Genomic DNA, 23,525 nt, shown 5'->3' with positions numbered 1-23,525 from the left:
GTCTAAGGTGTATGTTTGCAAGTCATGAATGGTTTGGTTGGCAAGGTTCTAAGTCAGAAGAAGCAAAGGTAGCACAATAGACCATTGCAAATGATGGATTTTGGAAGGACTTGGGGAAAGTGGTTGGCATATTAGAGCCAGTGGTGGCTGTACTGAGAATGGTTGATACAGAGAAGAAGCCTACTTTGGGCCACATTTATGCTGTCATCCAAAAAATGAAGGAAATGGTTAGAGCTGCTATACCTCGAAATGCAAAGTCCTACACTAACATCATTAATGAGCGGTGGGAGAAGCACTTGAGTCATCCATTGCATAAGGCTGGTGAGTTACTTTATACTTCAAATGTTATAACTTTTTTACATTTATATATTCAAAACCCTAAAGGCATTAAAGCGATTAAGTCACTAACAAATCATATTTGTGGTGTTTACTTTACCAGCATACTATTTGAATCCAAAGTATCACTACTCCCATAATCTTGGGCTAGACATAGAATTGTTAGAGGCGATTCAAGTCATTACTCGAAGTTGGAGCCCCATCCAAAGACACAAGCTGCTTGCAATGATGAGGTGAGAGTATGGGACTTTGGCACTTTGGTAGTTAGTTTATGAATGTAATTACTATATAGGAAATACTAATGCCTCAAATTGAAAATAGATCAAATACTTCAGAAAGGCCTCAGCAAGTTTCGGTCGACTAGCTGCAGTGGAGGGTAGACAAAAGTCAGACCCTGATAGGTGGCATGATATTACATTTATGAATTATAATTTTATCTCTTTAGAATGTACATATTCTTACTATTCTATATTTGTAATGCAACCGACTGGTGGGTGCTTTATGGTACAAGTTCACCCAACCTGAGGAAGGTAGCAGTGAGAGTGCTCTCACAAACTTGTTCATCCTCCGGATGTGAGCGCAATTGGAGTACATTCTCATTGATACATTCAAAGAGACAGAACAGGTTGGGTAGCGAACGACTAGAGCAGCTTGTGTATGTGCACTACAATATGAGATTAAGGATGAGGCACATACGTGAAGGAATTGAGGCCAATGATAAAGAACCCATTGAACTGTCCAACATTTTTCAAGAGGACTCTGATGACGATGAGGATCCCCTATTCCAGTGGGTGAGGGATCGTGGTACACCTGATATGGATCAATCTGGGGGTAGGCCCGACCCACCATTGCGTCTCAGTAACGCACTCGATGTTGATGAATATATGTCGACGCAAGAGGGGCGTGCACATGCAGAGTCACCGAAACCTTTTGAGCCTGCTGTAGGAAGTCCTGTTGATGATGATGATGGTGGTGGTGATGATACTGGTGATGTTAGTGATGGTAATGGTGATGGTGATGGTGGTGGTGGTGGTGGTGGTGGCGAAGCTGCTGCTGCTGCTAGTGGCATGCGGAGTGGCGGTTATTATGATGATCGTCATGAGGGGATGCGCGAGCAGTACCAGCAAGAAGTTAGAACGCAGGAGGACCCTGTGCGTTTCACCGGTGAGTCTCAGTTTACGCATGCCACTCAAGATCAAGACCATGGTGGCCACCCTAAAACATACAACAGAAAGAAGGGTCGCAAACATTCACATCAGTCATATGCTCAGGAGGAGGACAACAGCAGTATGAACACCATGCTTACAAGTTTCGGAAGCATGAGTATAGATACTGCTAGTAAGCATCAGTCATGGCAATCATCTCAGCATCATCATGGCTATGACTATGGCCAACAGAGCACCAGTTCAAATTATAGTGCCTATGGTCAGTATGGGCCGTCAACAGCTGAGTATGACAGTCAAAGCTCTGCGTCAGGTGTTGGGTACACATTCCTAGTCCCAAACCAGCCATACATGCCTCAAACTCAATATGACAGTAGCAGTGGATCTTACACCTCATACCAACAGCCTCCCATGTACCCTAAGATAGGAAAATTGGTATATGTTGATCAGAAGACTTATATGGAAACTGTGTCACACTATTTGCAACACTATAGCAATTCCATGACATGGGAATTCTATGTGGATCGATATGGGGATGAATTTCTTGTTCAATCTCATTTTCTGTAACAAATTAAGTGAAGATTGATGTAATGTAAATTTTATTTCAATGTTTTGATTGATGTGTACTAATTAGAATGTTTTGATTGATAATTTGCTATGTTTTACTAAATTATATGTAGATTAGGTTGTTTTAGTACGACTCGTCGCCTACCAACCAAGTGAAACTCATATTTGGACTTGTTTTTTGGCAAATCTGGGCATGCCATTGTGTTTAAATGGCCTGAAATATGCTGGATACCAAGTTTCAGACCCAAAATATGTGTACAACCCACCGAGTTGGGGGTCCAAGTCCCAAAAAAAAAAAATTGCAGCAACTCGCCGAGATCTCGGCTCGACTCGGTTTCTGGCCTGGCCGAGATGCCACCGAGACCCGAGTTCTCGAACCTTGATTGGGGTCACCCAACCACCAAATGTTTCACTTCATCATAAATTTAGCTCTTTGCATATATGGATAGAAGCTTTGTTGTCAGTCAAACCTTCTGCAAGTTAATTGCCTGAGATGACACCCTAGCTTGCCTAAGCGAAGGTCAACATAACAAATACAACAATAAGGTACATAACTCTAGTACACAATGTCAAAGTAACAGAATAATGCTCACTCCATGGTCCTTCAATGCACCCACAGAACAAACCACATTTAGCCTCTTAACAACCCATGGTGGGCAAACAACTAATGAAATACACCAGGGGCCATGGTATGTACCCAAATAATATACCAGAAAAGAATAAACCAAGTAATATACCAGGGAATCACCAAACATAGTATAGCAACACCAAGCCAAACACGGCAACAGGCTTTAGAGATACGCTTCGTGCAACCGTATCACTCCCTTACACGAAGGATGTTAAGCCTTCCATACTTGGCACAAGGAAATAATGAAATATCAACCTCGCAAACACCTCCACAAAGGAAAACCAAACAGGAAAAAAAAAATCCCTATAATAATAAAAATTTTAAAAAAATGCCTACATTTTAAATATTCAAAAACCCACCCCAACATTTATACAAGTTCCCAATACCCAAACATTTTGCTTCAACCAAACAAGCTGGCCGGTGCAATGCATACTTCCCTCCCTGCCCACACATCTGAGCACCAAGGCCTCCTTTGGACACCACAATAACAGAGCAATGGATCAAACCTCACAAGACGGCACAGTAACACATGCAGCTACTATATGAATTTATTAGGGTTTGTCCACCATGGGTATGAACTACCTTTAATAAGCTAAAAGAAGTCCATACATTTGCCCATTTGAATGCTCACTTCTAGGGCCAATAGGGACCACGAATGCTAATTGTAGGCTGTAAAACATTTGCAGAGCCCATTTTCTTAGGGTTAAACCTCTATCAAACAATGGGTTTTGAAGAACTCCAGTCACATCAATTGAACTTTTGAGAACTCCTTTTCTACGGATCAAGAGAAACATGCAATCAGAGAAAATAAGTCTTTGAGTTACCTTCATACGTCGCTCTCTCAAAGCAAGCAAGCCAGCTTCGGTACAGATTGCCTTGATATCAGCTCCAGAAAACTCATCTTTAGTCATCACAAACTCTTCTAAGTTGACATCATCAGCCAAAGTCATCCTTGACGTGTGTATCTGTATTCACAAAAACAAGTGAGGGAAAAAATAAAGAGAAAAAGTTTTCCAGATTGTAATAGTAATAAAATATTAATAACTACAAAGACGTTAGTCATGCATTTGTAGTAACAAATTATTTACAAGTCTAAAGATATTAGTCATGCATTTCTCCAACATAACTCTGGCACAGACCTGGAAGATACGCCTCCTTGTTTTAATATCAGGAAGTGGAAATTCGATCTTCCTATCTATACGTCCAGGGCGAAGCAGTGCAGGATCAAGACTTTCGATTTTGTTTGTTGCAAGGATCACTTTGACATCCCCTCTAGAATCAAAACCATCTAACTGGTTCAGCAATTCCAACATCGTTCTCTGAATCTCACGTTCACCACCCGAATGGGCATCATACCTGCAAAATATAAATGTAAACCAGGAGCAGTCCAGAGGCAGTGCATACCAAATAGAAAGATGAGCAGTGAACAGTCAATAAGGTCATTAGACAGACCTTTTGGTCCCAATTGCATCAATTTCATCAATGAAGACAATAGATGGTGAAAGATCATCAGCAACTCTGAAGAGTTCCCTGACTAATTTCGGACCATCTCCCAAGTACTTCTGAATTAATTCACTTCCAACAACACGCAAGAATGTTGCTGATGTTGAGTTTGCAACAGCCTGAGCGGAAACAAAAATCAGATCCATTCCCAGGTAGTCAGATAACATTGACAAATGTAAGCCATTCCAACTTATTATTTAACAGAAATGGATTGACACGCAAAACATCACAGGAAGCATCTACTCTTCTGCACAACCAGCAAGCAAATTTTTTTTGGTATGGGGAGTGGGGGAGGAGAGAAATGGGAAAGGTGAAACCTTAAAAACAAAATTGAAAATGGCTGTGGGAGACTAATGCAACTGATGCACATCAGCTTCACAAGAATTCTGGAAAATGAAACGGGTGACAAAACTTGAAGTTTATTTTTAAGTTTAGTGTCCTTGCTTGTTTCTTGGGGCCTTCTACATGTGGCAGCAAGGTATAAAGTCTAGGGAGTAGTCATTGTATTTTTTTTATGTTGGTTTGTTGGGGGTAAAACAGTCCTATACTTGTAAGGGTGCAAAGTCAAGGGGCAAAGCTGTATTTTGCATGTTTATTAGGGGGAAACTTGTCTTTTACCTTTTAGGGCACCTTGGTTAAGGTTTACTTTCACAAGGCCACAAAATTCCCTCTTGGAAGGAGCTTTGTTGTATTGAAGAAAAGTTCCTTTGGAGGTCATAGGTGTTGGCTTTGGTTAGTCCATGGAGAAGAAGGCTTGTATGGTTTTTACTTGTGTTCTATTTTCCATTTTTAGGTAATGACGATTGTAGGCTCTATTTTAGCCTTTTCTTTGTTACTCCTTTTACCTTTTAATCAATCTATTGCATGTAGAATTGATCCCCTCAACCATTCTTCCATTGTTGTGAATCTATTGCATTTAGATTCCTTCATAGGTTGCATAAGTTAAGGTTCTGAACATCATAACTCTTGCAACCTCCATTTGCTTGAGTTCATCTATGTTTAGTGATTCAGGGCATGACTTCATGCCCTGACTATCACCTTTAGTTACTTTCAAATTGAGCCACACCATTGGCTCGATTTGCATCTTCCCCAACCCCATTTCTGCTGTACTTTTAACTCACTATGCATACTTAGTTTTCTGCTTCATATGTGAATTCCAGCAAGCACAATTTGCTGTACCTTTGAGTGTAAACTGCTTTACTGCCCTTTTCTTGTGTCACCTTTTAAGGTGAACTTTGCCATTGTAAGCTGGCTTCAAATTCCCCCGTCCTTGTTTACTATGTCACCTCAAAGTAAGGAGTAAAAATGGCCATTTCTCCAAAACCTTCAACAAAAATGTTACCCGAAAACCCAAAAAAAAGAAAGAAAAAAAAAAAGCTGTGATATGAAACCTTAAACCAGGAACCATTAAACCATAAAAATCTTGCAGGAAAATAAAGACCACCAGAAATCTCTGTGAAATCATAAATCATGAAACTTAACTATGACACACTGAACCATGATCGGAAATGCAAAGAAATTGCCAAAAAAATGTGAAGTCCGTTGGGATATAGGGAAAAACTGGCAGGAAACCAACAGAAAATATAATGGGAAGGATCACCAGAGTTGCAGGCTTCAAATACCCAACAACTTCAGCTTTTCGGTTTATAGAAGACTATTGTAACTATACACAACTTGCCCCTAAGTTGAAAGGACCACTACAATGAGAAGGATGTTTAGAGAGAGAAAGGGAGGTTACAAATGATTCCACACTGCCCAGAGGTATCAAACAGAAAATCAAAAAGAGTAAAATACAAAGAAAGCTAATCTGTTTGATAGACCATTCTGATTTTCCTATTTCTTAATATGTAGCAGGTACATAGTATTTTATTAAGATGTGATATATGTAATCATGTTTTACAGCTCAAAGAAAGACAAAACGGATCCCACAAATTAACAGAAGAGTTCAAAACAAAGAAATCCATGACAAGTATTCTTACACACCTTAGCAAGTAATGTCTTGCCCGTTCCAGGTTCACCATAGAGTATGACCCCTTTGGGAGGCTTAATACCAATGTCTTCATACAATTCAGGATGAGTAAGAGGAAGCTCAACTGCTTCTTTAATTTCTTGTATTTGGGCATCTAATCCACCAATATCAGCATATGACTCCAATGGAGCTTTCTCAACTTTCATCACCGAGACCATTGGATCAACTTCATCCTGAAGAAGTCCCACAACAGACAAAACCTGCAGCATGAACAGACAATTTAAGTACCACATACAACCTCCTTTCCACATGGCATAATAATTACTCCAGTCAAAGATAATAATGGAAGAGCGAAAACCTAATAAATGAAGAAAATTTGTACGAACAAAAATATTTTAATCATAATTATGCAAGGTTGTCTACAGTTACATATGTAGGTATCTACAAGTAGATAACATAAAAAATGGAAGTAAAGAGAAAAAATCAGTCAGCAGCTTCAAGAAGCACGTAGGATGTTCATAATGTATCAACAGCATGAGGATGAGTGGAAGCCAGACGAGTAAGATGCCATCGAAAGAAATATGCAGCAAGTATTTCATACAAATTGATTACAACATAAACGATTGGGGGCTATATAAAATATGTAACCTCAAAATTATGCAGGAGTAAAATTAGCAAGTCTGTAAATATGGGCCAGCACTTAGAAGTTGGACATCATGCATAATAGCTCTATCTAAGTATTAGTAAATTCAGACAACCAATGGGGTTAACAAATCCTAGGAAACTCCAAGCTCTACCTTTCTAGTGCAATTGACACGAAGTATCTACTTTTTTTCGATGAGCAGCAATAACGTCTACAATATTAAGATGGATTAAAAGGTGTAACAGAACCACAACCACCACCACCACCATCCACCCCCCCCCCCCCCAAAAAAAGAAGCACAAAAAAGAAACTAAAAGGACGAAACTACTAAACATCAAAACCATGATGGCCAAAAGTTAAAAAACAAACAAATACAAAAGCTGTACTAGCTTTAAATTACATTGGAGTCACCTACACAGTACACACTATGCAGGACAATTCTGAGGACCTCTACTTGTAGTTAAGAAATCACCTAGAAAGTGGGTTGATACTGGATTCTAAAGAAATGAGGTGATCAATTTGGAACCATGTAGGACAAAAGTTAAAAACATAGTAACAAACACAAAAACAGAGGGGGGGAAATTGGAAGTTGTAAAAGCTTTAAATTTCATAGAGCCACCTGCCCATGATGCAAAACAATTCTGACTTTCTGAGAACCTCGACCTGCAGCTCAGAGATCACCAAAAAAAATAGGCTGATCTTGGATTCTAAAGAAACGAGGAGACCAATTAGGAAGCCAACATCCTCAGCTCTCTAAACATATAAGCATGTTAATAAACTACTAGCAACATATCACACTTATCCATAGAATCAGAAAATTTTTATTTTAACTCCAAAAGCAGAATCATTTAATACCCAATGAACTTACCCTCAAAACCATCGAAGAAGGAAAAAGTAACATAGTCTGACTAATCCCAACCTCTATGCCTGAGGGGGCCAAATTCCCATGGCAACAACCATCAACATTTAACATACTAAAATCAGCATCACTTAAATCATCGAACGTTATCAGAATTAAATGAGACAACGTCATATTTGGCTCTTTCCATATGATTAGCCCATATGCAGCTGAATCCTTCATTCACAGAACCAAATGTGCTTCTTTAACACTAATTAAGTTAATGACCACCAAAACAGTGAAGACACAACATGCTACTCTAACACTGATAAGTGTAAATTCCAAAAACTCTAAGAAATTCTTCTTCCATATTTTCTGTAAAACAGCTTCAAGAGACATTGCCACTGTGCCACATGATCGACTCCTCTTACCACAGGAGCAAAATTACCAAGACACATGTCCACGCATGGATCCCAAACCACTCCAAACCTGTCTAGAAAGTGATGCCAAAACTCCCTATAACCTTAAAGAGGAATATGGAACATAGTCACAGAAATCCCAAGCAGAAGTGACATTTTACTTCTTCCGCCTGGTGAACTAACAAGGATTTCATTCACAAAATCCAGATATTAGAAACAAGTTATGAAAAGGGAACAGGGAACTAGCCCACATATTTCTAAGAAAATTATAAAACAAAAGACAGGTAGAAACCAACCTTGTTGTGCATGAGAATAGCACAGCCTGGCTCAAGCTGGTCCTTATCAACGAAGGAGAGTATCCCAACATAGTATTCTGGTCCCACTGAAGAAGAGACAATGGCATGATTCTCATCAATGAGCTCTTCAAGGTTGCCAACACTCATTGGAGAACCACGTAGGTCATCAACCTTAGAACGGTCCTCTTCATTTTTATCCTCTTGTGGCTTCAACCTCTCCTGGTTGGCAACAAACTCCTCTTCCATGAGAAGATAGTCTTTAATCCGCTCTAGCTTTAAGAGCCTAAGCTTACATTTTGTGAGAGGGGTGACAACAGGAAGACGAGCAGCAGCTTCAGGGCCCTTTTGCTTCCGCTGCTTGCGGCCTACACGGATGGGTGGAGCCGCAGGCTCAAATTTCTTCTCCTTCTTATCACCATCATGCTTCCTATCTCCGGGCATACCTTGCTTGTTCAAACCACCAGGACTTCCCTGACCCATTTTCTGAGAAACCAAGAGAATGATTAAGAACTTAAAATATCACAGTTGAATGTTGGGATGCTGTAGGTATTTCTTAGTTAAGCTAGAGTGCTAGACTAATATAAAATGGGGAGATTCTACCATGTCTGGAAGAATAAATAAAATCAAACCCTCATATTAAAATATAGACTAAGATAAACCTAGAAGAAGATCTCTAGAGTAGTAGTTCGAGCCTAAAGGTGTCTGCTCTGAGGAGCGAGGACCCAAAAGCTTCAACAGTTCCAGCTGGATCAAAGAATAAAGCTGTAACAAAAATTCAAACTTTTAAACCCAATTCGGCATGAAAATTAATCTTTCCTTGTTAGAAGCCAGAAATCAATCAAACACTTAACAAAGCAAAATGAAGATAAAAACATGGAGGTTAGAAACCCTCGCAAAACTAACCCCTTTTCTCTCTCTGGGAAAATGAAAAGTTTCTCCTAAATATTCAGCAAATACAAACTCAGAAACAAAGTAATCGAACATAATCAAAAAATCCGAAGATAAAGCTGAGCTGAGATCTGGGGATGGAGACTTGGGGAGTTGAATTGAAATCTGAAGAGGCGGTGGTGGTGATGGTGGAGGTCTGGTTGGCTACGGTCATTTCCTAGCAAAGCACCACAGAATTTAAATTATAAGATAATTAAGGATTAAGGGGAGCTCTCTCCCGACGAGGTCAAACCCCCCAAATAATCCCAAACTCTATAACCCCACTGGCCGACAACTTGTTCCACCCTTCACATGCAAACAAAAACTGAAAATTCTTTCCTCTGGATTTCCCCTCCATTTTCTTCTTCTTTTCCAAACATCTCTCTCTCTGTCTGTTCAACGATGATCAATCAGACCCAGAAGATAAAGCTGAGCTGAGATGCAAAACCTTAACTCATCTTTTCTTTGGGTTTTGGATTTTCCCGTTTCAAGAGAGTTTTTGTTGGAAATTCAGACAGGGGTTTTCAGAGAGAAATAAAGAAAGAACGCAGGGGAGGGGCTGTTTCTTTTATGGCTCTTCATTCTGGGGGTTTTTCTTTTCCACGGAAGAAACCCTAACCTAAGGGCTTCGTTTCTTCTTTTTCGATTGTAACTCCCTGAAATCTCAGGGTCTGTTCACAAAGGGTATATCACCTCTTCTTTCGTTTAAGAACCCTAACGGCAAAGGCAGAGAGTCACCTCCAGGGTTCAGAGATTCTGATTGAGATAGAGAGAGAGAGAACGAGAGAGAGAGAGCGAGAGAGAGTCACCTTCGATTGTCGTCAAGTCCAGTTGCAGATCTACCAAAAAACTAAAAAAAAAAAAATGGTCCAGTTGCAGAGGGTTGAAGAAAAAGTATATCAAAGGTCTTCTTGTCCTGTGAAAGAAGCAAGGTACGACTGGAAGTTTTGGGCGATGGGCCGGACCGGTTTGATTTTAACTCCTGACATTGTCGGCACTTACCGGGTTCAATAGGTTTCAAGTATGATTTGGGTTGAACCAGCAATGAACACTAGAAAAATTGGGAGGATTATTTAACAAATGACCCGCATCCAGATCAAATTTCAGCTCAGAACAAACGGGGTAATAGCGTACCAGCAATTAAAATTAGCATACTAGGAGGATTCATCTGATGGAGGACCTTAGACCCAGATCAAATATCACTTTGAACAAATTGAGTAATGTAATAAGGAACAGGTTTTATGACCAAGAATCGTAAAATAATTCTCTCCAATTCCCTAGTGTGCAACATGCGACAGTGCTAAGTCGAGATGTCGACACCTGGCAGCTCGGACACCCAACGATCCAAGCTCATTCATTGATTTCTGTTGAGCTCGGACCATTGGATGTCCGAGCTGCCAGGTGTCGACATCTCCACCTAGCACTACCATATTGCACACTTTTAGGAATTGGAGAGGATTAAAATACCCAAGCCTCTCTATAACCTATTAATAATACTTTTTTTTAGGAGGGTAAAAAGAAGTTTTACTAAGGATATACATGTGAAAGGTCATGGGTTTCCGACAAACACATCATCTGAAAGACAAAGCCTTCCTAGTCACGGTATCTGCTATACAATTCAAATCCCTTGGAACAAAATGAAAAGAAATAACAGAGAAAGAGGCACTAAGATCTTTAATATCAGATAAGACCATTAATGCCTCAGAAAGAATATCATGCTTTGTGCCTTAGAGGAAGAGGATAACATCCATATTATCAGATTCAACCTGCAATTTATAAATCCCCAGTGATAAAGCTTTCGAGAGCATCGTCCGAATTGCTAAGGCTACGTTTAGTAACGTTCCACGAAAAGTGTTTTCTGGGTTTTTACATTCTCCGAGAACGGAAAAACAGGTAAATTTTGTTTGGCATTTTGGTTCACTTTTTTGGGTCTGGAAAAACAAATTGGGGCTTATTTTGCTTTTGAGAACGCGATTTGCAAAACAAGGCAGACTTGTTTTGTTGTTCCATGGAACAACTACAGGTTGCAAAAATATTGAGAGAAGTGATGACTCATCCCCCAATCACTCGACGCACTTTACTCGACTGGGGTTTTCAACTGAAACTCCCTGGAGCAACCTGCAACTCTCTTGCGATCTTCACCTGGAACCAAGGTTTAAAAACTCAAGTTTCGACTAGGTTTCAACCTGGCCAAAACCAAGTTTTGGTAGGTTTCGGTCGAAACCAGGGATTTTTTCCCATTGATGGGGAAACCAAGGTTTCGACCCCAAAACCAAGTTTTTTAGGTCTGATTTTTTGTAGGTTGCCTATTTTTCACATTTTAAACACAATCCATGAATTACATTCATCAAAAAATCACTAAAAATGGTACTTGTGGTTATTGACCCAAGTTTACTAACGTACGCGTTGATATGATACAGACACTAAAGTGGTATTATAATTAGTTCACATAATTATAAAGTACTTGAACCCTGAATAATACATTGCATTCAAAGAAAACATTAAGATGCCCCTCTTTTTTCCTTTTAAGAATGTAAACATTGTCTATCATCATCCTTTCAATGGGTATCCTAAAGATCTGCAGACGTATACACTTACGTGAGTGTCTAAAGTCGAGGTCTGAGTCTGACCTTTCACCCACATTTTTAAAGTTCAAACTTCTAAACTAAGATGCACAACTACGAAGTCAAATTTTTGCTTGAATGGTGAGAATTGAATCGGTTCAAGAATCAGGAATCAACCAATGAATCGGTTTGATTCAAGATGAATTAGAAAAAGAAAATGACTATGAATCAACCAATTTGGATCCAATTTGGACTATCCGATTCCAATTCAGGTAATAACAAATAGGATTGGTGGAAATCGGAATAAGTGTCAGCCGATTCCAATCCAAATTGCCCGATTCCCGATTTTTAAAATCATGAACTAAATACTTTTGGCAATGCTTGATTATTGGATAAACCGCGGTGGTGGAAGCCAGAGTTAACTCTGCAGGGTATTTATTTTGTAAACTTTTCTTCAAATGAAGGCTTACAGTAGAGTTAGGTAATTTTAGAACCTAAAGAAGATACGGTTTGACCAGGTTTCAACCAAAACAGGCATTTCGATTGAAACCAGGTGTTTCGACCGAATCTAGCCAAACACAGTCGAATTATGAGATTTTTAAAATTCCAAGTGGGTTTCGTCTCGGAACCTATCAAAATCGAGACAACTCGACGGTTTTGATAGGTTTCGATCGAGTTTTTGATCACTGCCTGGAACCTCCATCCAAGGTAAGCACTTCACTCGACTGGGGTATTCAGCTGAAACTCCCTAGAGCGACCTGCAACTCTCCTTTGATCTTCGATCTTCGCTTGGAACTCTCCTTCGAACTTCGATCTTCACCCGGAACTCTGCATCCAAGGTAAGCTCTCTCTCTCTCTCTCTCTCTCTCTCTCTCTCTCTCTCTCTCTCACTTTGTCACAAACCGCTCCCTAAAACCCAGGGAATGTGACTAGAATGCCTACCATCATCCTACTCAGCCTGCTAGGATCTCAGACGTAGTACCTTAACCATACAACCACAATCAATCCATAATAAAAACAGAGCAACAGAAGTCTAATGATCTTTATAAGTTAACAAGTTTATTTCATTTGTCATCCATCATAACATAATTACATAATTATAACCCAAAAATGTATATATTACAGCAAAGGTGAAAATGTATCAAAATATGAATTGATGACACTACACCCTCAATCAAACAGCTCCATAAGCACAACTGTCACAACCACAACCAACATCATGCTCCTTGGGCTCTGGTGTCCACCAGTCGTCACTGTACCCAGTCATGGTAGGAAAGGTATATGTACTCATGGACTTGACAATACCTGCATCAACATCTAAAAGAGGCACACACTTGGTGTGAGCTTCACTAAGCCCAATGAGGGGAGGGAAAACATGCAAGCAAAACACAAATAGTCTAGAATGCGGTGCATGAATCCATTTATTAATTAACCTAGGCAGTAAAACTAAGTCTCAGGCTAACAGTATTGTAGACGCTGGATTTTGCCAACCCCCAGCGATGATGACAATCGGACGCGAAAGACTGCCAATGCCCTTTATATACTCCTTTCCTTCAAGGTGACTCGGACACCCCTTGTTTAGGGGTGTCAATGGGTCGGGTTGGGCCGGGCCTGCCTAAACCCTGACCCTGACCCTGACCCTAACCCTGACCCACCCAACCCTGGCAGGGCCAAGAAACCCTCAACCCTGACCCGACCCTGTCAGGGTTTTTCTCTGGCCCGACCGACCCGACCCGACCCTGATAGGGTCGGGCAGGGTCGGGTTGGCCCTGATTGACCCTGTCTTGACCCTGTTTTAACCCTGTCTTGACCCTGATTGATATATATCAAAGAATATATCTAAAAAAAGCCTGAAAAAATCTTTAAAGAATAAGAATAAGATGGGAAGGAGAGAGAGGGAGAGAGGGACTTGTAAATTTAAATAAAAATAATTCACAAACATCTATAAAAATCCATAAATAAAAATATTGCCATAAACATCCATAAATAAAAATACTCTCACAAACATCCATAAATAAAATACTTCCACAAACATCATAAAAATACTACCACAATCATCCATAATAATCTACCACAAATATCCATATAAATACTGCCACAAACATCCATAAAAATACTACTGCTACAATCATCCATAAATAAAAATACTGCCACAATCAACCATCAATCACAGCAGCATCCATGATCCATCTCCATGATATGCTTGAATATGGGATTCCTGGAAAAAAAAATGTTCAAAATGAGGGAAAAACTCTATTAATACAAGCAGATGTCAAAGAAAATATTAGCTAATAAGAACTATTGTTTGGATACAAGTCCTTACCAGTTCATGCCAAATAAGTATGCATTATCATCCATCAAGTCAAAGTTATAGTTGCATCACCACAATCATTGTTAGTAGCTGAAAAAAAAACACATTTAACAAATGAACAAATCAATAAACTTAATCATCATTCATAATGTTATTATTATTATTGTAATTAAATGATATAAGGGAATTTAAAAAGTTATTACCTGATTCGATCTTCGCAAGGTCAATTAAGTTCTCTTCAACATCAACTGAAATCGGTGCCAGTCGTAGCCAATCTTGTGTACATACCAATGCCTCTACCATCTTAGGTGTCAAAGAGCTACGGAACTGGTCTAAATCCTACCACCGGTGCTAAAAGCACACTCTGAAGCAACAATTAAGACAGGAATAGCCAAAACATCCCTTGCCATCTTACTTAGAACCACAAATCTTGTACTATTGACCTTCCACCAATTCAAGATGTCAAAAGAATTGAGTTCATCCTCCTTCTCAATACCTTCCAACAAATATTTGTCTAAGTCAGATGTCACATGGAAACGCTCCTCCTCTTCTAATGCATTATGAAAACCCCTTTCTGAAAATTCACTGTCATCATCATCTATTGATGAACCATCAAAAGAGGTTGTAGATGAATCAACTCTCACTATACTACTTGTCTACCCCTGCATTTGGTAATGTCTCAAGAGATGATCCATGACATTTTTAATCCTCTCAATTTTCTCTTCCACCTCATATTAAGAATATAATTTTGAATAGCAATATTTCACATATCTCAACTTAAATCGTGGATCAAGAACACGAGCAACAACCAACATAATATTCATTTTGTCAGTGCCACTACCACCCCAATATTTGTCAAAATTTTCTTTCATTGCCAATGACATACCGAATCATGTCATCTTCACTTCTTGACCACTTGTTCAACTATGATTCAATCACACTAATCTCTTTGAAGTAAAGATTTGAAGTAGTAAAAAGAGACCCAGACAATCTTGTAGTTGCATTGTAAAAAAACTCCAATATCTTGCATAAAACTTTAGCTCTCTCCCAATCTTGAGTAGTTGGGACCCCATCCTTGTACTCCATAGTAAAGTTTGGGTCTCTATCTTCTACACATTCAAAAGCTTTTTGAAACTCCAAAGCAGTTTGCAACATAAGATATGTAGTGTTCCAACGAGTAGAAACATCTAAACTCAAAGCTTTCTTACACTCAATCTTTTCTTACTTACAACACAATCTAAACTGTTGTGACCTTGATGGTGAACTCCTTACATACTTCATTACAGAACGAACTCCACTTACAACATTTCCACAATCTTCAAGACCTTTCTTGACAATCAAATTCAAAATATGGGCAACACATCTCATATGAAAAAACTCACCACCCAACAATAACCCATTTTTCTTATTAAATCTTCTCTTTAAATTTCGAATTGCAACATCATTACTGCTTGCATTGTCCACAGTAATACTACACAGTTTATCCAACCCCCAATCAATCAAATACAGCTCAAGGGCATTACTAATTGCTTCACCAGTATGTGGTGATGGGACTACGCAAAAGTTAATGATTTTTTTTTGCAATTTCCAATTTCGGTCAATGTAATATGCTATGAGGCACAAATAACCAAGATTTTGGATAGAAGTCCACATATCTGTGGTGAGGGACACCCATTGAGCAGTTCTCTTAAACAAATCTTGCAACTTCTTTTTCTCCCCCAGATACAATTGCAAGCAATCTTGTGCCACAGTGTTACGGGTCAAAGTATTAAACCTAGGCTGTAAAGCCTTACAAAAATCTCTAAACCCGTCCCGTTCTACAAATATAAATGGCAATTCATCCATAATAATCATGCGAGCAAGTGCTTTTCTACACAATTCATAATCAAATTTCCAAGCTAAGATACTAGTGATTGTACTCTTACCATCACTCGTGTCAACTTTAAAATCCAAAAGTTTTTGCTTCTTATTTTTTTCACTACTTGGACACAGAAGACATCTATCCAAATGTCGTTTTAGTGAACTAGTACCATGTTCACTTGCATAACCAAATTCCTTGTGGCAATACTTGCATGTACACTTAGTAGCTTTTGAACCACTAGGAGGTATAACTTTAGTGAAGTGATTCCAAACACTAGATGACCCTATAGTGAGGGGATTAGAAGATACCTCAGAAGCATTAGAGTTTGGTTGTGCCTTTGTAGAGCTTGTCACAGGATCCTAAGAGCTTGATTCAACTGGATTTGAATTTGGATGATTTGAACTTGAGTTTGGCTGCCTTGGATTTGAGTTTTCCTCCATTGAGATCTGTACAAATTCAAAAATCCAGACATGTGAAAGATCTTTGAAACAATAAGTTGAAGAAAATAGTGAAGAAGAAGGAGACTTGCTCTATATGTAGATCTGATCTGAAAACACCACTCTTTCACACCCATTATAAGAACCCTTCCCTCTCCACAAAAAACCATCTTATCACACCCTTATCCACTCTCTCTGTCCCTCCCTTCTCAAACTAGTTCATCTAACACCGGCTAACTTTAGAAAAAAAATTACCAAAATGAAACAAGAAACAAACTAGTCACTACCCAATACCCATTCATTTAAATTCTTTCCATGGTTTTTTCATTTTCACAGTACGGTATGGGGAAAAAATAGTAAATTTGGAGTCAATATTAACTGCACTGACAAAAAAAAGTAGTATTCTTTGTTATTACCTCTTGTATCCTTGTCTCTAAATTTGAGGGTTTGAGAGAAACAGGAACCTCATAGGGAAATGAACTATTGTTGTATGAAGCAGACATCCTTTGACATCCAATAGAAAATAAGGGACTTTTTTTATATGTATAAAATTGTTAACAAATGCTCAATCCCTCAAAACTTGCCTAGGCAGCCAAACCCAATAGACCCAAGTTTAGATTTATTGTATAATTTATGATATATGGTTCAGAACTGTGTAGAGAATCTTAGAAACCCAAGAACCTTGAATTTGAATGAACCGGCGTGTGGTGCAGGGAACCCCGACTCCAGAACCCAAAAGCTTGATCTTTTGTAGTGTAGTCCTTCTTATGTGAGAGATTAAAATCCCTTGTTCCTGACTATTAAACTTCACTTACTGCATCAATTAACCATTTGATCTACTTCTCTACGCTATTAATTATATTTTAAAACCAAAGGCCCAATAGGGAAAATCTGCAAAGTGGAAAGTGGGTGGGTGGCTATGATCATCTTTCCAGTTCTAATCTAGGCCAGCATGGGGCATGTCACAGTAGAGAACCCCATCAAAATGATAATTATATTTCAAAGAGCCAAAAAATCTCTGAATTCTGAAGCTTGAAGCTTCCCATTTCATTCTTTATTATTTGCTTTGATTCTCATTCCCTTTAAAACCAGTCTCATTCTAAGCACACAAGACTACAAGAGTTGAGAAGTAAAGAAAGAGAGAGAGAGAGGGGTTCCCCAGAAGAGCCTCTCTCCTCTCATTCTCTCTCTCTTAGCTAAAGTTTTCCGCCGAACAGAGACAAAAGTGGTTGGATTGGACTCCATTTCCTTTTCATTTCTTACACCTGTCGCCATGATTTCATTAGAGATAAGCAGGTTGTTTCGGAATCCACGTCTACAACGAGCTGTGGGGGCATTGCATCTGACGATTGCCAGAACGATTCAGAAGCATCGGTTCTTAAAATAATAAAATAGTTGCTATTGCAGCAATTCTTATGGCTGGTGTTGTAGCAAGACAAATAGATCACAGATTCACAGAGAACATGCATTCAAACTTCAAAGATTTAAAAAACAATAAACACAGACGCTGATCAAGAGAGATGCATTTCAGATCTGAGTCCACGCATACTAGCAGCAGTGTTGCGAGGATGGGGAAAGACCCAAATAAAAATGAAGTGATGAACATTAGAACATACCTTGATGCGAATCTGGGAAGGAGGAACCGAGGAAGAAGAAGGCTGCTAGTCGTCGTAGACTTGTAGTCGAGCGGCGGCTTTCTCAGTTTCTCGTGGATGAAGAAGAAGAACGAAGGCTGAATTTGTGAAAATTGAAAACGAAAAGGGAATATGGCCATATGGGATTAGGGTTATTTATCACTCTTATGGGTATTTTGGTATTTTCAGCCATATAAATGCTTATAAAGAATTCAGGGTTGGGTCTGGGCCGGGCCGGGCTAGGCCCGCCGCCTTGAGCCCGACCCGACCCTACCAGGGTCAGCCAAAATCTCAACCCTGACCCACCCTTCGGGCTGGCTGATCAGGGTCGGGTTTCGGCCGGGCTCAGGGAGGGTTCGGGCCAGTCGGGTATTATTGACACCCCTACCCCTGTTCCATCTTGTTTCCACCCATGGTCACCCCGCATCCTCGGAATGACCCCCACGACGCTCTCGCTTGAAGCCTTGACCCAGTGGCATCGTGCGCTGCCGCGGCACTGCCCGGCAACACCGTGCCCGTCTACGGCACCACACGATAGTGCCACGCCTGACAGCGGCATCGCCCGACAGCATCGCGCTCGGCCGCTGTGCCGCCCGATAGCACCATAGCTAGGAAAATTTCCCCTTCCGCTGCCGCTGCGGAACCGCCGGGTACCCCAAGTGTAATTTTTTTTGTCCGACGACTCTGCCAGATTTCCCGTGGTGCCGCCAGATGGATTTTTACCTATAATAGCCCCCCACCCCTCATTTCAACAAGTCTCAAGTTGAGGAGAGGGGGGACCCCCAGAGCTCTAGTTTTTAGTTTTTTCCTTTTTTCCTAGTTTTGGGGCCCTGCCCCTGTCCGATTTCGTGCCTTCGAGCCTAGTCCCTCTGTCTGGAGTCCGGGTCCTTTGGACCCACCTTTCCTAACCCGGTTCTGTCCAAAATCCTGAAGCCTCCCATGGCCTAGTCACCTTGCCCTATGTCCTAATCCCCAGTTTTTGAAGCGTTTTTCGACGCCATTATTCTGTCCGAGATCCTAGTATCCGACGCCCATGCGCCGTTACTTTGCCCGATATTTGAAGAAGCCCAGTTTCCAAAGTTTTTTGATGTCGTTATTTTGTCTAAGGTGCTAGTATCTGACGCCCATGCGCCATTACTCTGCCCGATAATTAAAGAAGCCTAGCATCCAACGTCGTTGTTTAGGCCGATCCTCATCGTGTCATCAATTGATTGCCTGACCCCAATTATGGTTCATCAGGACCATATGGCAAGTTACAACATCTTTAGATCCTCCAGTCAAGTGTTGTTTAAGCCTACTGGACCCACCTCCCAAAAATTGCATGTGACAATAGTTACATTGTGATTTTCTCTTATCCCCATCAATTGGAGTGCCATGTAACCATGCAATGTCACCCCTAGGCTGCCTGGCCAGTCTCTGCTCTCTCTGCTCCCTCTCCTCCCTCTGTTGACTACTTTCCCCTACCTTCTGCTTTCCTTTCAAACGTTGTCTTTTACGATCCACCATAATAATACTTGTTTACTACAATGTAAGTAAAACAAATAATTAAAAACTTAATGTAGAAGCACTTCAATTGAGACTTTGAGAATACTAAAACGATTGGATAGCTATTTAATATTTTTCCCCTAACTCTTATATTTCTCTCATAATTAAAAATAAATTTGATTAAATAATTTTCATATAAATATTGACCTAACACAATAAAACCAAAACGATTAAACATAATTTATATATATATATATATATATATATATCTAATGCACTTAAAAAATATGTAGAAATTACTTTCATATTTTTTCATGATTTTTCAAATCAAAACCTCATTTTTTTCCTTATTTATTTCTTTTTTTCTTCTTCTTAATTTCCAAAAATAAAATTAATTATTTATGGCAGAAAAATATTTTCGACATCGTAAAGCCATAGATCGGCCATCGGTGTCTTAGTATATTTAATTGGTCCCCATCCAATTTATATTACCCCTAATTTTCCCTATTTTTGTTGTAGGAAAATCAATTTTTTTAAATAAAAAAATAAAAAAATACATATGGAAACAAATTTCAACATCGTGAGGTTTTAGATCGGCCTCCAGTGTCTAACATAATATAATATCATCACCATCCAACATGTATTGAACATACTATTTAAAAAAAAAATTAGTTGTAGAGAAAAAAGAATTACCTTAAATAGTGAAAAATACTTGGAGGATGTGTTTGGATGAGGCTCCGACATGTTTCCAACGACAATCCGTCGAAAATGATGAAGAACAAGGCTTGGATGAGGCTTGGAAGAGTATAAGAAACCAAAAAACTGAAGCAAAGAGAGGTCTCTGCAGGTCTCGGTCAAAATTTCGATGGAGACTTGTGAGATTTTGTTTTTAAAGCCTGAGTCACGTGAGTCTTTTAAGTCATTGTAATAGTTTCGGCGATATTTTGGTATATGATTGAAATATCCCGAAATATCATGAAATCTCGTCGAAATCTGTACCTTTTCCATTTCGTCTCGGTAGTGTCGAGATTTTCGAAATATGCCGATATATTCCCGATATTTCATGAAATCTCTAACCACGGCTGTGAGAGACATGCACAAGTAAGGCCTAAGCAACTTACTATGAGGCCCCTGACGGAGTTTACTGAGGTTGAGCTTCTTCCCCATTAACTCTCCATCTCAGAACTACGGAAGCTTTCTATTGCTTTTGATCACCCCAGAGCTGGCATCGGCACTAGCACCGGCATTGCTGCCAGTGCCGCCACATAAGTGGCTAGTAGCCAAAAACGAGATCCGACAATCGGTTGAAACAAATGTTACTTGGAACAAGGACTGGGGAAGCTTATGTAAGTAAGAAGACAGATGTTACTTGGAATTCTTGTGTTTTTTGTTTTTCTGTTCTCTAGGAAGATTGAGCCACGTTTTCCAAACACAACTCCATCCATCAGTTATGTGAAATTTTTTAAACCGTTTATGGCGAATTGTATAATTACAAGAAACTCCTCAGCAGCCTTGTTCTAATCTACGAATATTCCATGAAGGAATTACTTGATCAAAGTTGAGAAAGAGCATCATTTTAAACTAGTTTACCTCCATTAGTCTGTGCCCTTGGTCTATTCTTCCAAATGGGACAACTTTTTGGGATTTCTCTCTTTCTCTTGAGTTAGGGTTTTAAAAAACTAGTTACACCCTATTTTCAGTCTATTTTGAAAGATTTTGAAAAGAAAAAAAAAAAGCAAGAGCCGTGGAGAATTATCTACCTTTTTTCAATTGCTCATTTATTCATTTTTTTGTTTTTTGGTAACAATTGATCCTTTATTCTCTCCCTTATATAGCTACCTTATTTTCAATTGATCCTTTTTTTGTTATTGCCTTAATTATGGGAGAGAATCTTAATAAACTGGTTACCTATAAAAGTATTTTTTAAAACCCAAATAGATTAATTATTTAATTGAATTGGTCTTTTTTTATTCCCTTAATTATATCAAGGGTCTTATATGGATAGTCCTAATCCAACGGTTACAAGAATGCCAACGTGGAATATACACTACCTACAAGACGAAGTAGAGTTCTTTCTCCCTTTAATTTATTTCTTGCTTTGAAAGATTCAAATCAAGTGCCTTGGGATGAGTCCGAATTGGTGAATACTAATTTGCATCTTAAATGGATTTTTTATGCGGAAGAATCTTTTTGGTTACCAAAACTCTTGACATTTATATATTACTAAAGGAGAAAGGAATACTAGATTTTATCATGTCATGGAAAAACATAATATTAGGAAATGAAGGATTGAGTGTTTGATTACTTCTAAAGGTGTTAGACTTGTTGATAGTAGGGATATGGTTAGGGAGTTCGCTTCTCATCTTAAGGAGATCTTTACTATCTCAAACCCTCTTGACCCATCTTTTGTGCAATGTTTATTTAATGTTGTTGTTCCCCCTAAAACTCCTGATTTGTTGTATGTTGACCCTGGGTTGGAGGAAGTCCAATCTATTGTTTTCTCTCTAAGACCTTATAAAGCTCGTGGCATGGATGATTTTCAGGCTTGCTTTTATCATAAATTTTGGGATCTAGTTGGTGGAGAAGTTTATCATTTTAATTGTAATTTCTTTCAGAGTTTCACTCTTTCATTTGGTGTTAATCATACATTGCTTGTCCTTATTCCTAAGAAAGATGATGCATCAACGCTGGAGTATTTTTGAGCTATTAGCCTCTTTAATGTGGCTTATAAGATTGTTGTCATATTTTTGGCTAATAGGTTCAAGGGTTTACTTTACTCTTTTATCTCCCCTTTTTAGGCTGCTTTTATGTCGAGCAGGCAAATTTCAGATAATATTATAATTGCCCAAGAAATTTTTCATTATCTAAAGAAGCAAAGTGTAAGATAGTGTTATTGGTGAAGCCTAATCTCAATCTAGAAAGTGCAATGGGAATCTTTGGAGGGCCATTTCAACCTCGAAACGTGTCTGGATGGCCTAAAAAGTGCATACATCATTGTCGAAGGTGGTGAATAGTATAGAGCTCGTCGAGACCTTCGAAATCGATATGCATTTCAACATATGTTCAGTTCTGGTCCGAACTAGACTGGGTGGGTCTTTTGGGCTTTCAGGGGCATTTTTGTATTTTTCTGGGTTAGGACTTTTCTATAGTGTCCTTGTCTCTTCTAAGATGAGTGAGAGAGATCTGAGGGTTTGTAACATTTCAGAGATAGTGAAATTCGTTATGTTGCTCAGCCGTGGATGTAGCTTCCCATCTTGGTCGTGAACCATGTAAATCCTCTATGTCGAGTGTTTGTCTGTTGCTTCTTCTCTTTCATTTTTCATTTTCTTCTGTCAATCGCCACTTCTTTGCGTTGTTTCTTAGCAGTTATGCTATGTTGCGATCACATTTGACATGTCTAAGGCTTACGATAGAGTAGAATAGGGTTTGGTCAAGGACATTTTTGAGTATTTAGGGTTTGGTGTGATTTAGTTGGGAACATTATTTCGTTTGTTTCCTATTCTCTAAAGTTGGATGGAAGTTCGTTCAAGTTTTTGAGCCCTCGAGAGGGATTCGTTAAGGTTGCCCTTTGAGTCCTTATATTTTCATTATTGCGATGGATGTGCTCTCTCGCCTCTTATTTGCTTATGGGGATTTGGCCATGTTTCGTGGTATTCAAGTTGATCGCTCTACTCTTGAGGTCTCCCACTTACTTTTTACTGATGATACCTTTATCTTTTGTCACGTCACTACTGATGATATTTTGACTATTAAATTCACTTTAGATTTATTCTCAAATTTATCAAGACAATATATTAATTATAGCTAGAGTGGCTTCTTTTTTTGTATGAATGCCCCTCATGATGAGAAGCTAAGACTTACTTCTAATATTGGGATTAAAGAAATGTCGCGAGATAACCTTTTCCATCATTGCTCTCGTGTAGAGGGTTTTCGTCATATTGTTA

At 39.2% G+C, this 23,525-nt stretch overlaps 1 protein-coding gene across 2 annotated transcripts in view; it reads right to left on the bottom strand.

Annotated features, from left to right (window-relative positions):
• Positions 1 to 8,932, bottom strand: part of LOC122655616 (26S proteasome regulatory subunit 4 homolog A-like) — a 30,870-nt gene extending 21,938 nt beyond the window's left edge. The window contains exons 1-5 of one of the 2 annotated variants that reach the window (XR_006331986.1): positions 8,363 to 8,932; positions 6,181 to 6,426; positions 4,147 to 4,316; positions 3,834 to 4,050; positions 3,519 to 3,659 (exon numbers count right to left, since the gene is read on the bottom strand). Coding sequence is in view for 1 of the 2 variants with exons in the window: in XM_043849860.1 (XP_043705795.1) it covers positions 3,519 to 3,659; positions 3,834 to 4,050; positions 4,147 to 4,316; positions 6,181 to 6,426; positions 8,363 to 8,842 (1,254 nt within the window). In the remaining variant the exon portion in view is untranslated. The remainder of the gene's footprint in view (positions 1 to 3,518; positions 3,660 to 3,833; positions 4,051 to 4,146; positions 4,317 to 6,180; positions 6,427 to 8,362) is intronic. The other variant, XM_043849860.1, reaches the window with a different exon arrangement.
• Positions 8,933 to 23,525: the final 14,593 nt, after the last annotated feature.

Source organism: Telopea speciosissima, chromosome 3 (assembly GCF_018873765.1).
Source record: "Telopea speciosissima isolate NSW1024214 ecotype Mountain lineage chromosome 3, Tspe_v1, whole genome shotgun sequence".
In the NCBI taxonomy this organism is placed as follows: Eukaryota; Viridiplantae; Streptophyta; class Magnoliopsida; order Proteales; family Proteaceae; genus Telopea; species Telopea speciosissima.
The sequence above is the reverse complement of the archived record's forward strand: the minus strand, read 5'-3'. Positions and strand labels throughout refer to the sequence as shown.